This window comes from Trachypithecus francoisi, unplaced genomic scaffold, assembly GCF_009764315.1.
Source record: "Trachypithecus francoisi isolate TF-2019V2 unplaced genomic scaffold, Tfra_2.0 Contig01579, whole genome shotgun sequence".
Lineage (NCBI taxonomy): Eukaryota > Metazoa > Chordata > Mammalia > Primates > Cercopithecidae > Trachypithecus > Trachypithecus francoisi.
Window position 1 is genome coordinate 28,981,664 of NW_022681442.1, and position 13,392 is coordinate 28,995,055.

The window sequence follows — 13,392 nt, forward strand, 5'->3', positions numbered from 1 at the left end:
CCTCATAGGAGCTGACATCCCCTCTCCCTTGCTTATGATGTCCTAGGACCTCCACCCCAGCCCCAGCCAACCCCCCTGCCACTGTCCAGGATAGAAAACCAGAAGGGAATGAATATGTGAGGGCCCGGGTGGTCACAGGTTCCAAGAACTCTGGGTGCAGCCCTCATCCTGAATGCCAGGCTAGTGCCTTCTCCCCCAGTGCAATGCCTCCCCACACTGGGCGTTGGGCTGTTTTGCTGCCCCCCAGCCCTGGAGAGGCAGGAGCTGGGCAGTCTAGGAAAGGAAGATATACCCGATACCTCCCTCCGCTGCCAGGCCCAGTGGAGTTGCTACGGCGGGTGGGCTGGCCTCTGTGTCACCCAGTGGGTGTCGCGGGTTCCGAATTGACTTTCTATCTGGATCCTGCCCCTGGGCACTGGATTAGGAGGTGGAATTTAGATGTCATGTGAGAGGAGCTGGAAGCCGGGGCAAGGACTCCAAAGGAGATGAGGAGGGCCTGCCCTCCTCACCTGTCTGGGCCCCTCTTCCTAAGGCGAAAGGAGTTTTTGGTGAGAGGAGGGTAGAAGAGGGATGAAGTGGCAGGGAGAAGGCCTTTTCCCACCGCCTCATCTCCCCAGACTGCTCCTCGCTCCTACTCCCTGGACCTTAGAGGAATTCAGGACCAGTGAGGAAGAGCCTGTCCCTGCAAAGTCATTTCTTCATGACTGAAGAGCCACCAGCTGTGTGATCCCAACTCCCTGGCACCTCCTCCACTCTCGACAACAATCCTGGGGGCCGCCCTCCATCCTGGCTTCTAAGTGGCTAAGTACAACCCACTCCCTCTGCCAGGGCCCCGGGTTTCCTGCTCCACTACTCCCGGCAGCCAGAAATGAGCACACAACCCAGGCACTTCTGCAAAGATGTTTAATGCACTTAAGATTACAGAGAGGAAGAGGGGGCAAGAAGGAAACCATATCTAAGTGAGTCACCCAAAAATTCTTACAAAAGTCCCAGGCTAGCTGCAGCCCTAGGAACCGAGTCGCCACTGACATTAAAAACTAATATAAAATTTTACAAAAATCTGCTGGTTGCAGCATTCAGGTACTTGTACAAAAGGAGGGGTCACTCTACAGGGCTCCTGACTTGTAACAGGGCCCCAGGCACCTCACCTGGCACGGATGTCCTAGAAGCCAGAGAGGGAAGACCAGATACAAAAATACAGTAAAGGAAATTCTCTACTGGTCCAGCCCCATAGGGGCACCGACCTTCAGGTTTTCTCCCTGCTTGCAACTCAATCCGATACCCCAGTCCCAAGACCCTGTGTCTATTTTTTAAAATGCTCTAGCCCTTTTAGACTCTCCCCTCGGCGTCTCCAGTCCCTGCCTTGGAGCACTGCCCTTGGAAGAGAAAGATACAGGCAGGAAGAGGCACCAGCTCCCCAGACAGGCCTGAGACCTCGCACAAGCCTCCCAAACCCCCCTCAGAATTGCAGCTGAGTCTGCCGTCCTCCTGCAGCCCACACTGAGCCAGCGGAGCCATAGGATCCTGCCTTATATAGCAGGCAAACAGCAAAGGGAAAGGCCCTTCTCAGGACCTGGAGGGGTGGGTAGGACTAGGCAAGTCTCCAAGTAGCTTGCAGAAGAGGCAGAGGGAGGTAGGGAGGGAGGCCCCTTACCTCCTCCACCCACTACAAGGTCAGGGGTTTCCACAGAGCTGCAGGGAGGGAAAGAAAGGGGACATTCACCAAGCATTCTGTGCCAGCAGCTGTGCTGGGCAGGGTCCATGGTCAGCTTGGCTTGATCTTCTTTAAGGTCCTCTCTCACCAGCCAGCAGCCTGAGAAACCTCTGGGAGGCACCAATGCCCATGGGAAAGGAGGCCTGGTCAGAGATGCGTGATGCCCTGTCCTGCCTCAGAGTCAGTGAGATGGATCCTGGCCCCTGCAGGATCTTGGATGAGCGTGAGGCTCCTGACACACTGGGGGTACGAAGGGGCCACAGGCTTCATGTGCTCATCATCTCGGAGCTCACCCACTTCCTCCTGCCTTACCCTGCTCCCCCAGAACAGGGTCACCATGCTGGCTGGTGTCTACCTTCAGTCCGCAAAGACCCTCCAGGCCTGGGGCAAGTTGCTGACCAGGTGCTTCACAAACTAATGACAAAGCTTATCTCAGAAAATGCCCCATCCCCACCCAACCAACGATGGAGGCACCCAGCAGATGGAAGCAGGGCAAACTGCAGCAGGGGGCCCTCAGGCAGGTCCCCAGCAAGAGGGAGTTGAGGGAGAGGCTGGTCACCGTGGCAAGGAATGGAGGCGAACTGATGGCACCTCTCTGCCTATGAAATGTCAGAAGACAAGAGCTTCACAGGCAGGGCTGCTGTGGTGGGGGATGGCCAGTAGGGCTCCCTCTGGGAAGTCCTCAGGGCAGTAGAGGCACAGCTGCTGACATCAGGTCCCGAGTGGCTTGCATCTTGGCTGGTGGGGACCTGGAGCCAGTCTCTCCCAAATACTCCAGGCTGATGTGCCTTGTGACTCTGAGCTTGATGGAGTTAACCAGATAGCCCTGGGGATGTGTAGAAGAGGCCAGGCCTAGTGGCTCCATGGAGGTTCAACTCTTGCTCCCTGGAGAACCCAGCTCGTGCCCTCATACCCCTGGGGGCAGCTCTTTAACTGGATCTCTCATCAGCGGAGTCCTGCACCCTGTGGGCACTCCTGTGGCATCCCTGGTGGTGCCTGCATGTGCAGCGAGGCAGATGGGAGCAATGAGGAGCCCTGCATGGTCATGACTTTGCTTTGAAGAGGTGTAAAGAGTGATCTTGAAGTATAACAGCAGTCCTGTCCCTAGAATTTGGGGTAAGAAGCAGGAAAGGGGCTTGCTGGTTCCAGGTCAGGAGTGGGAGATAACCCGAGAGGAACTCCAAAACCATGGGCTAGAGATAGGCTGGCTTCTGGAAGGCAGACTGAGATCTGCAGTACTGGGGGTGAGGGGCTGAAGACCATGAGAGGCCAGGATGCCAGAAAGGAGACGGGATGAGGAGTGGAGAATAAAAGATAGGGCATGAATGGATACAGGGAGGATGGGAGGGCAGCAGAGAGCAGTGTGAGCAAAACCAAAGTGAAAGAGATGTTGAGAGGTGGACTTTTCAGTTTTAGTAAGCCAGCCCTGCAGCCTGAAGGCTGGGAGGCCCAGGGACTGAGGAAATGGGACAGGACTGATTACAGAGCTGGAGACCCAGGCCCTGAGTGACAGTGCAGATGGTGTGTGATGTGCTGAACGTCACCCTCTCACAGGTAGGCCTGGTTGGGTGGAAAAGGCTTAGAAGATGAGGCTGGGGTCACCGAGTCTTTGAGACCCATTCACTCGGAAAACAGTAGCACCCCTCCCTGGCCCCAGCTAAACTAGGCTCAAAGCTGCACAAGGGAGTGTCTCTACTCTCCCCCTGCCACGGGCTCCACCAGGCCCAGCTGGGAAGAAAAGTCTCTCTGTGCAGCCGGCTCCTCCAGGGCTCTGGGCTGTCAGGCGAACACGAAGCACCTTCTCTGGTGGCAGCCCAAGGAGAGATACAGCCTAGGCCTCTGTCAGAGAATACGAAAGTTCGACGGGGAATAAAGTTCTGTTTAAAAAACATTATATACATGGCTTCTGGACATCTTTGCAGAGCAATAAAATACCATCCGGTTTCTACAAAATAAAATAGGGAAGAAGAAGAAGAAAACCAAACATGATCAGAGGAATTGTTCCGTGGCCAGAGGAGCTTGAGTAGCAAAGGCTTCCAGAGCTGAGCTGGGAAGTACCTCCACGCGCTCTGCACCTGGCTGTCCGCCTCCCTCCTGCTGGGCTGTGCGGCGGGGGTAGGTGAGAATGAGGCCTGTCTCCACCTAGGGGCACAGCCAGGGTCCAGAGTCAAACCTCAAACCAGAATCTGTGCGGGCTGCAGGCAGGGAGGGTCCGCATTTGCCCACTCACTGGCCTGATGGGTCACAGGGCTTAGGCAGCTGGGGGGTGCGGCCCCTGAGCTGGAGGTGAGGTGGGGGACCTGTGGCCTGTGCACGGCACCCCACTGGGCTGCAGGGTGGTGCTGCGCAGTCTTCCTCACACTTGTCCTTTTATTTGTGGGGATCTCATTGACGCAACTGTTACACTGGAAGTCACTGGGGAGCGGTTGGGCTCCCCGCTGGCCCCTGCAGGGCCCAGCCCAGGCTAGTGTAGCGGACTGTCGAACACCATGTCAGGCAGGATGGAGACCTTCAGCTTCTTTTCAGGCCAGCTGTACTCTTTGGGAAGTTTGAACTGTGGAGGGAGCAAGCACAGACCAGGAGTGTGAGTGGTTAGCAGAATCCACTGTGCTCTTTCTAGAGACTGCCCAGGCCTGTCCCAGGTGGGAGGCTGGGCTCAAACGGCTGGAGTTGGTGACCCCTTCTTTCCCCATGGCCTGCTAATAATGAGCCCGGTTGGAGGAGGGCGTTTTCTCCTCCTTTCTCCACTAAGCTGACCTCCCTCTTGCTCACTTCCTTGGTTCTGCCTCTGGCCACAGGCATGTAAGGAATCTGCTCCCTGAGGCCCTGGGGCTGGAGGATGGGGGGCTGGGGGAGGGTCTGGAGGCTGTGGGGAAGTGGCCTGAACTCTGTCACTGTCATGGCCTTTCAGAGGCTAGTGCAGGAAAAACCCTGGAACCTGTCCTCTGTAGCCTTGGCTAAAGGCTCCCAAGGGAAGGAGACCCCAGTTCAGCCCCAAAGTCAGAAACACACTTGTGGCCTTGGTGGGAGCAGGAGAGTGGGACAAGTGTGGCTTGAGGTGACTCCTTGGGTCTGGTGCAGCCTCAAGAGGGGCCAATCCCCACCCTGCTCCCCGTGTTCATTCGCACCACTTCCCAGGGTTACCAGCCTCAGAGTGCTCCCAGTGGTGGCCAACGAGAGCCAAATGTCTCCCACCCCACCCCAGGAATCACTGATTTGCCTACAGTTGTGTTTCTCCTGTTCACCTGGGAGCTTCTGGTAGGGGAAGGGAAAGAGGCTGATGCCTCTCATTCCCTCTTTACTGCAGGATTTTGCATGCAGTCTGGTACACAGCTGGTGCTCAATAAATGCTCACTGCCTGGGACTGATGCTGGAACTCAGACACAGGGTCTTTTTTCTTTTGAGATGGAGTTTCGCTCTTGTTGCCCAGGCTGGAGTGCAATGGCGCGATCTCGGCCCACCGCAACTTTTGCTTCCCGGGTTCAAGCGATTCTTGTGCCTCAGCCTCCCAAGTAGCTGGGATTACAGGCATGGGCCACCACGCCTGGCTAACTATTGTATTATTAGTAGAGACGGGGTTTCTCCATGTTGGTCAGGCTGGTCTCCAACTCCCGACCTCAGGTGATCCACCTGCCTCGGCCTCCCAAAGTGCTGGGATTACAGACATGAGCCACTGCGTCCAGCCCAGGGTCTGTCTTTTCTAACTTGGCTAGGCCAGAAGTCAGGGCAGGGTGGAAAGGAGAGAACAGTGTTCTCAGCCTGCCTGGGGTTGGGGCTGGAGGCAGACAAGCCCAACCCTTCCTGGCTGCCTCCCTCTTCGCTCCCTTTGCTGGGGGACTGTCTCTGCCAGGACCTAAGTGGCAAGTGAGGCAGGGTGTGGGGACAGCCTCTGGACCGAAAAGGAAAAAAAGAAGAAAGTCATTTTTAGTGACCTACTTTCCTCTGCTCCCCCTGGCTTCTGTCCCTCTTGCCTGGACTGTCCCCCTCCTGCCCCCAAGCTCAAAGCAGCAGCCTGGCACAGTGCCATCCCAGTGCGACAAGGCCTCTCCGGAAGCGCCTCTGGGCAGCTGGCTCTGGTCTGACTGAATGGGGAGTTGGGACTCAGGGACCAGAGACTTGTGGGGGTTGATTGGCTGGCATGGACTGGGTGCTTGATGGCTTTAGAATATATAAATGAACAAATTTCTCAAGCTGCATTCCAGAGGACAGAGGAGACACAGCTCTACTGGGGTGACCCTGGCTCTGGGGAGTTCCTGTCCACCTGGAGACCTGGACTGGACAGTCCTGCCCTGTGCACTCCCCTCAGCTTCCTGAACACCAGAGGACTGTGTCCTAGCTGGTACAGCCCGGGGAGCCCTGGAATCTGGAAGCTCCAACCCTGGCTGGAACCTAGCTCCTGCCTGGCCTCCCTCTGGGTAGAAAGCCTGGCCCCTAGGAGGCAAAGGAGTTCTCCCCCACGCACATTTCCCGGCAGACCGGGCAAGGGAAGGGTCTGTCTCTGCCACAGGCAGGGCAGGGCCCACGAGAGCTCTCCGGAGGCCCGGCCAGCCTGCTAATGTTCACTAACCCATGGGGCACTGAGGCCAGGAAGGCTCCCATCCCGCTGGGGTGCTGGGGGCAGGAGCAGGGGGAGGGGAAGGGACTTTCCAGGATGAAGTAAGTCCCCGCAAATGAGGATGCCGGCCGGGAACAAGGGAGAAAAAACAAAGGGGATTATGGACTCCATTCCTCTACCCCAGAGGAGTAGCTAGAGAAGGCATAGCCACAGCTGGCCTGCCAGTTCCTCCGGCTCTGTGCCAGGGCTGGAAGAGGGAGACTAAGAGGGGACAGCTCATGGCTGGAGAAGGAATAAGAGAGAGTGGCTCCTGGGTGGCCCAAGGCAAGGGCAGGAGTCCCTTGCTGCCCACCAGAACTCCCCAGTGGAATGTTCTCTGGCAACAGACATGGGCGTTCTGTTCAGAACCTGCCAGGGAACAGCAGGGGCTGGGGAGAACTCGTACTAGCCTGAAGGCCCTGGCTTCCTCTTCAATGAGGCTCTCAGGAGCTGGCAATTCAGACGATTTGCTGGGTGTCCTTACAAGGGCTGGGGGTAGGGCAGGGGATGGTGAGGGTGCATAGAAACAGAAGAGAAATCTACATTCTCCTCTCCAGCCTATCCCTGCACCTTGGGGAGGAGCCCATAGACGTAGCCACACAGATACATGCAAGCACACACACACACACGTACACACGCACACAAGCATGCACAGATGCGCACACGCAAGCACACACACACAGCCCCAGAGACGGGACCCGTTGTCAGGGAAAGTCAAACAAGCTTACTTCCTCTGGAGAAGTCAAATCTTCTAAATCCTCCAACATTTTCTCTACAAACTCTTCGGTCAACAGAATCTGTGAAGGCACAAAGCAGGCTTTTATTATTATTTTTTTAAATGTATGATCTTTTTGCCAACCACCAAGCTTTATACCTCTCTTCTGACCATGGAGGAGAGATGAGCTCACTGTGATCTGTTCAAGGGACAGAGGGAAGTGTTTGAGGCCTGTCCCCAACTGTCATTTCCCCCCACACCCTCATCTCCCTGCAATATCAGACTGGGGCATAGAAGGAAAGGGGTCAGGCGACAATGGGGAGAGAAGGGAGGACATCGGGAGGGCTGGGAATGCTGCTCCCAGAAGGGAGATGAAGACTGGTGAGGCTGGTAAAAAGGAATCTCAGGGGAAAAAAAAGGAACAAAAAGAAAAATCAAAAGGAAAAAAATTAAAGCTGCTGCCCAGTCAGGCTCTCGTATCCCCCTCTGCCCCTCACCGTGGCAGGACAAAAGGAATCTGTTTAGATTTGGAATACAAGCCCTGTGTGGAATCTGGAAGTGCCCTGCAAGGTATATCCAAGATTGTCTGAGTTGGAGAATCTGGAGATTGTGGACCAACATCTCTCATTTTACAGATGACAAAGGGACTCCCAACTTCCATTCCCATTCACAGTAGCCAGATCCTCCCCCACTGGAAGCTCCCAAGTGGGCTCGATCAGCCACTAAGTTCCTCCAGACTTCTTTGAGATTCCTCTTCTCTAGGTCACCTCCCAGCATTCCACGTTGCTGTTCTAGTCTGACACCTCATTGCCTCTCACTTTGATGCTGAGTCTGGCCCCACTATTTGGCTGGCACAACCACCATCTTCATCGCTGAAGAAGTTTTCACAGCCAATACCAACACCCAAGGGCTCTCAGGGCCTTTAAAACCAGGCCTTCCTCAATCTGCTGGGCCATTTTTCCCCACCCATCCCTCTGGTCAGGCTGCTATGCAGAGCCAGGCCAAGCTGGTCCCAGGTCTGCACCTCACCACACCCTGGGTGAGGATGTCTTTCCTCTTCCAACTCTGACCCCTTCCTTCACCCCTCCCCCTCCCTGTCCTTGTCCCCAGGGCCTCCCAGCCTCCCTCCACTGCAGACCCTTCTGTACCCCCGGGCCACAACTCTGTCTCCTCCTGTACACCTTGAGCACCCAGGCAGGGCACAAAGGAAGAAAGATAACGGGGTGAAGATCCAGGTGAGGGGCTCCTCTGAGGGGAAACCCTCCCTGTGAGGAGGAGAATTGAGAACTTGAAAAAATACCCACCAGGTTTCCCCAGGGAATTGTCAGTTGCCAAGAACAAAAGTTTCCACACTGTGAGATAACAAGGAAAGTGAGCACACAGGACGGCTGGGGAGCTCGCAGGATAGAGGTCTCCAAAGCAAGAAGTGGATGGGGGTGGAGGAGGGAGTGAGAAATAAGAACACTACCCCCAAGTGAGCAGAAAAGCCACCATCATACCAGGCATGCTCACTCCCTGTCTCCTGAGGAAGCGAGGAAACTGAGGCAAAGGCAGGTTATGTAATTTGCTCAGTGTCACACGGCTTGTGAGTGGTTAAGACTACATAGTGGTGATGTCTGGACTCTCAAGTTAGTGCCTGGAGTACTGCTCCCGAATGCTGAACTCTCACCCCCAGGACACTGACTCATCTATTCATCCTTCCAGGGACACAGGCATGAAGGCAGTCCATTTCCCACAGGGACAAGCACTCTCTCTTGGTTGGCAGGGAGACAAAAGACCCAGCCTTCCCAGGCTCCAAGCCCATAGCAGGAACAAAATAGCTCTGACCACTGGTCCACATCTCCTCACCAAACTCTCTGTTCTAGGAGCTAGGGCCCCGACCGAGGACAGAGACAAGACACAGCAGGAGAGGCAAAGTTGGCAAAGTTCGGGGAGGTGCACCCCTAGAGTTCTTCCTAATTCCCCGAAGTGGGACTGGCTGACTCTGCCCAGACTCCAGTCATACACATACCCTCTCTCACAGCCTAAGCCCCTGCTCCTCCTACTCTCTTATCCCAGGGGTGTCCCCCCCAAAAGTTCAGTTTCCCCACCAGTTATCACCAGTCTGCTCAAGTAGTACAAAAGTTACATTCATATTTTTGGCATTTCCGGGGCTCATTGCCATCTCTGCAAATGCTAGCACAAACACAAGCATACCTAAAACCCAATTATATTACAATGGCTCCAGTCTGGGCTGGGCTAATTTCTAACTCACACATAACTTGGAGGGAGGGGCCTTCTGTCAGATCAGCAAATAGATATGGGACTATAACAAGTGCTGGGGGTGAGATGGGGTGGAGGGAGGACAGGAAGAGGGGCAATGGTTCACAGGGGCTGTGGTCACCCAGTGAGACGCCAGAGTTATTCTTCAAGGAAACGTAATGCCACCAACATTCAGTTCAGTTCTAAGCTGGTTCCTCTGACAAAGGTCTGGAACTGGTGCTAGCGAGAGGGTGAGTTATGGTGGCTTTTAGTAGAGCAACCACCATGCGCGGCACCATCTGTGTGTGGACTTATTTTGGATTCGGTTCAGGGAGGGGATGGCCAGATCAAAAATGAGGACAAACCCTAGTTGCTCCTCCATTTTTGCTTTTGGTGATTTGCTGGTTCCTGCTGGAAACTTCACGTTATTTTAAAATAATTAAAGGGGAAAAATTATACATGAGATCTGCATGATATTAAGGATGACATTCTCTGCTAAGAAACACGACAGACTGTCATAGCTCCAGGCACCTAATTTAATTTCCTTTGGGAGTTAAACCTTAGAAGGTTGGATTGAACAAACAGGCCCTGTTCTTTGTATATTTCAGACCTGGAGCTGAGAATGTTAACAGATCGTATCAACAGGACACGGGAGATAGATAGCTAAGACGGGGCAGCTCCTGGGAGCTCTCCCGAGTAACAGACTCGCCCTTGTGATGCAACTGTGGGAAAAGCCTGTGCAGTTCTGGAGCTTGGCACTCCTGAGGCTCACTGGGTCCCTACAGAGCTGCTTGGCTCTGTCACAAATAATAATGGGAATGGTGATGATAAAAATGACAGTAAAAATGGCCAATAGCAGAAGCAGTACCTCCACCAGGTGCCAGGTGCTGTGCTAAGAGCTTGATCAGTGTCATTTCATTGAATCCTTGTGGCAGTTCTGCTAGGGAGGTAACTATCATCCCCACTTTGCCCAAGGGTAGGTACCCAGAGGAGTCAAGTCTCTGGACTTTTACTTTTTAGATGAAATCTCTTGCTCTGTCACCCAGGCTGGAGGGCATGGCACCATCCTGGCTCACTGCAACCTCCGCCTCCTGGGTTCAAGCTATTCTCCTGCTTCAGCCTCCCGAGTAGCTGGGATTACAGGTGACCATCACCATGTCCGGCTAATTTTTATATTTTCAGTAGAGACGGAGTTTCTCCATGTTGGCCAGGCCGGTCTTGAACTCCTGACTACAAATGATCCATCCACCTTGGCCTCCCAAAGTGCTGGGATTACAGGCATGAGCCACCGCACCTGGCACAAGGCTCTGGACTTTAGAGGAACAGCTATCTGACGTCATGGTGGTAGAGCATGCTCTTTTCCTGTCTGGGAAGACACCCCAACTGTAGAAGCCTATATAGATGGGGATGACTTCTCTGTCTTCTGATGAGGGAAATGAAGGTAGCTTTGGTTTTTACCAATGACCTGGAAAATCAGCAGTCCCAACCTCCACCAGCCACACATTTCCTGGCCACCTGCTCAACTTAAGAGGGCTGGAAACACGAGAGTCACAGACACTGCTAAAAAATCAGACTGGTCAACTGAAAAGGAGGGCAAACCATGCCCAGAGATGGTTCCCAAGTGGGGGCAGTGGGGCAAATTCCCAGGCCAGCCTAGTGAATACATACATCTTGACAGTTCACTAGCCCAGAAAGTAGCAGTAGAAATAATATTGATAACAGCACTCACTGATATTTGCGCTTACCAAGAGCCAGGCAGAAAACACTTATGTTTGTACACAAACAGCCTTCAGAGGGAGGAGACCCTCTAGTAAGAGAGGAAGACCCCCGATCAATCTGAGCAGCACACTCCCTTGGGAAGCTTCTGAAAATAAGGGGATGCTAGGCCCCATTCACACCTCCTGAATCAGAATACTCTGGGTCAAGGTCAAGGCCCTTGCATATTTTTTTTTTTTTTTTTTGAGACGGAGTTTTGCTCGTTTCCCAGGTTGGAGTGCAATGGCGTGATCTCAGCTCACCGCAACCTCTGCTCCTGGGTTCAAGCAATTTTTTTGCCTCAGTCTCTCGAGTAGCTGGGATTACAGGCATGTGCCACCATGCCCAGCTAAATTTGTTTTTGTTTTTTTTTTCTGAGACGGAGTCTCGCTCTGTCACCCAGGCTGCAGTGCAGTAGCGTGATCTCAGCTCACTGCAAGCTCCGCCTCCTGGATTCACGCCATTCTCCTGCCTCAGCCTCCCAAAGTGTTGGGATTACAGGCATGAACCACTGGGCCCAGCCAGGGACCGGAGTTTTATCTGCTGTTTAACAGCAGACAAACAAGCTGGGACTACAGGCGCCTGCCACCACACCCGGCTAATTTTTTGCATTTTTAGTAGAGACAGGGTTTCTTGTGTTAGCCAGGATGGTCTCGATCTCCCGACCTCGTGATCCACCTGCCTCGGCCTCCCAAAGTGTTGGGATTACAGGCGTGAGCCACCGTGCCCGGCAGGCACTTGTATTTTATTTTATTTTTTGAGATGGAGTCCCACTCTGTCACCCAGACTAGAGTGCAGTAGTGTGATCTTGGCTCACTGCAAGCTCTGCCTTCTGGGTTCACGCCATTCTCCTGCCTCAGCCTCCTGAGTAGCTGGGACTACAGGCGCCCGCCACCACGCTTGGCTAATTTTTTTTTGGTATTTTTAGTAGAGACAGGGTTTCACCGTGTTAGCCAGGATGGTCTCATTCTCCTGACCTCGTGATCCACCCGTCTCGGCCTCCCAAAGTACTGGGATTACAGGTGTGAGACATGGCGCCCGACCGGCACTTGTATTTTTAAATGGTGCCCCAGGAGATCATGGTGGGGGGCTGCTGGGGAAATACGCCCACAGGGAAAGAGGGTTTGGGCACAGGCTTAACCAATATGGCTGAGTTGGTGGCTATAGCTCCACCACCGTCAAACTGGTTGAGCTGCGAGGGGAGCAATGGATCCGGTTACCCCCAGTTCCCACCTTTGGCTAGGGAGGGGGGCTTGGAATCTAGGCCAGCAGCTACTCCAGTGGGCTCACACCAGCTGCCTTAACCAGCTTGGCTGGGTGATGGTGAAGGAGGATTGTCAACAACCTCCCAATTCCCCAGGTCCCAGCAAGTTCCAGAAAGGAACCCGAAAAGTGATCTTGTGTCAGTGCCTGCCCTGGGCAAGCCAGGCTGAGCTGCAGGCAGGGGCCCAGCTGCTGCAGATCTGACGCCGATTCAGATGTCTGTGGTCAATGATATTTCTGAGTCTGCAAAGAGTGGCTGACAATGCCCACTCCTTCCCCTTGGTATGACAATCCACACTTTGTCCAGGGCCTTGTTTGTTCTTCATGTTGACACGTTGTTCTTGCTTCCCAACAAGTTTGGCTTTCTTTTCCCTCCCTTTCCTCCTCTCAGGGAAGGAAATGTGTTGTTTACAGTGGAAGAGCCTGCCAAGGAGCTGCTCTGGCACCCACGATGGCAGTGGAGGAGGCAGAGACGGGGAAGCAGTCCTGTCTGCGTCCCTTCCCTCCCACCGCTACTCCACAGGCCAGACAAAAGCCAGAAAACAGCCTGGAGAACACCCTCCTCCCAGGTCAGGGGCAGAGGCGTGTGGTGCAGCAGGTAGCGGGCTGCAGTGCGGGCACAGGTCTTGCTCATTTCCCGTTCTTAGTGGGCGGTGAAAAGTTGGCTCTGGTGGCAGAAGCAGGCTCAGACTCCTGCTCTGGCTGTGGGATGCCAGGGACACAGTGGGGCATCACAGTCCTTTCCTACAAGGAAGGGTACTTCCCCAGGAGGACTGCTGGGCTCTAAATCTTAGTGGGTGTCGCCCTGAACAAGGTCTCTGGGGCAGTCCAAGCAAAGGTCTCCAGGGAGAATAAGTATGGCTGGGTTCACCCATGGAAGGAGGAACAGTAGAGGCACCAAAGAGGAGGTGCCCAGGGCATGGGCTGGGAATTCCCAAGTCATCTTCTACACAACATCCAAATGGGTGGCAGAAGGCAGGGCTTGTCTAGAGGAGAGCTCGGCAGCACCTTCCCAAGCCTGGCCTGGAGCAGCAGAGCCCACTTGGAACAGCTGCTGGGCGTCTTCTCCCACGCCTGGGGCTTCCCATCAGGGCTGGCAGAGAATGCCTG

The 13,392-nt window shown here is 54.3% G+C and overlaps 1 protein-coding gene across 2 annotated transcripts in view; it reads right to left on the bottom strand.

Annotated features, from left to right (window-relative positions):
* Positions 1–889: 889 nt before the first annotated feature.
* Positions 890–13,392, bottom strand: part of SUFU (SUFU negative regulator of hedgehog signaling) — a 136,464-nt gene continuing 123,961 nt past the window's right edge. For both annotated transcript variants that reach the window (XM_033184396.1, XM_033184406.1), the window contains exons 11-12: positions 7,037–7,105; positions 890–4,268 (exon numbers count right to left, since the gene is read on the bottom strand). In XM_033184396.1, coding sequence (XP_033040287.1) covers positions 4,179–4,268; positions 7,037–7,105 — 159 coding nt within the window. In that variant the 3' untranslated portion in view covers positions 890–4,178. The remainder of the gene's footprint in view (positions 4,269–7,036; positions 7,106–13,392) is intronic.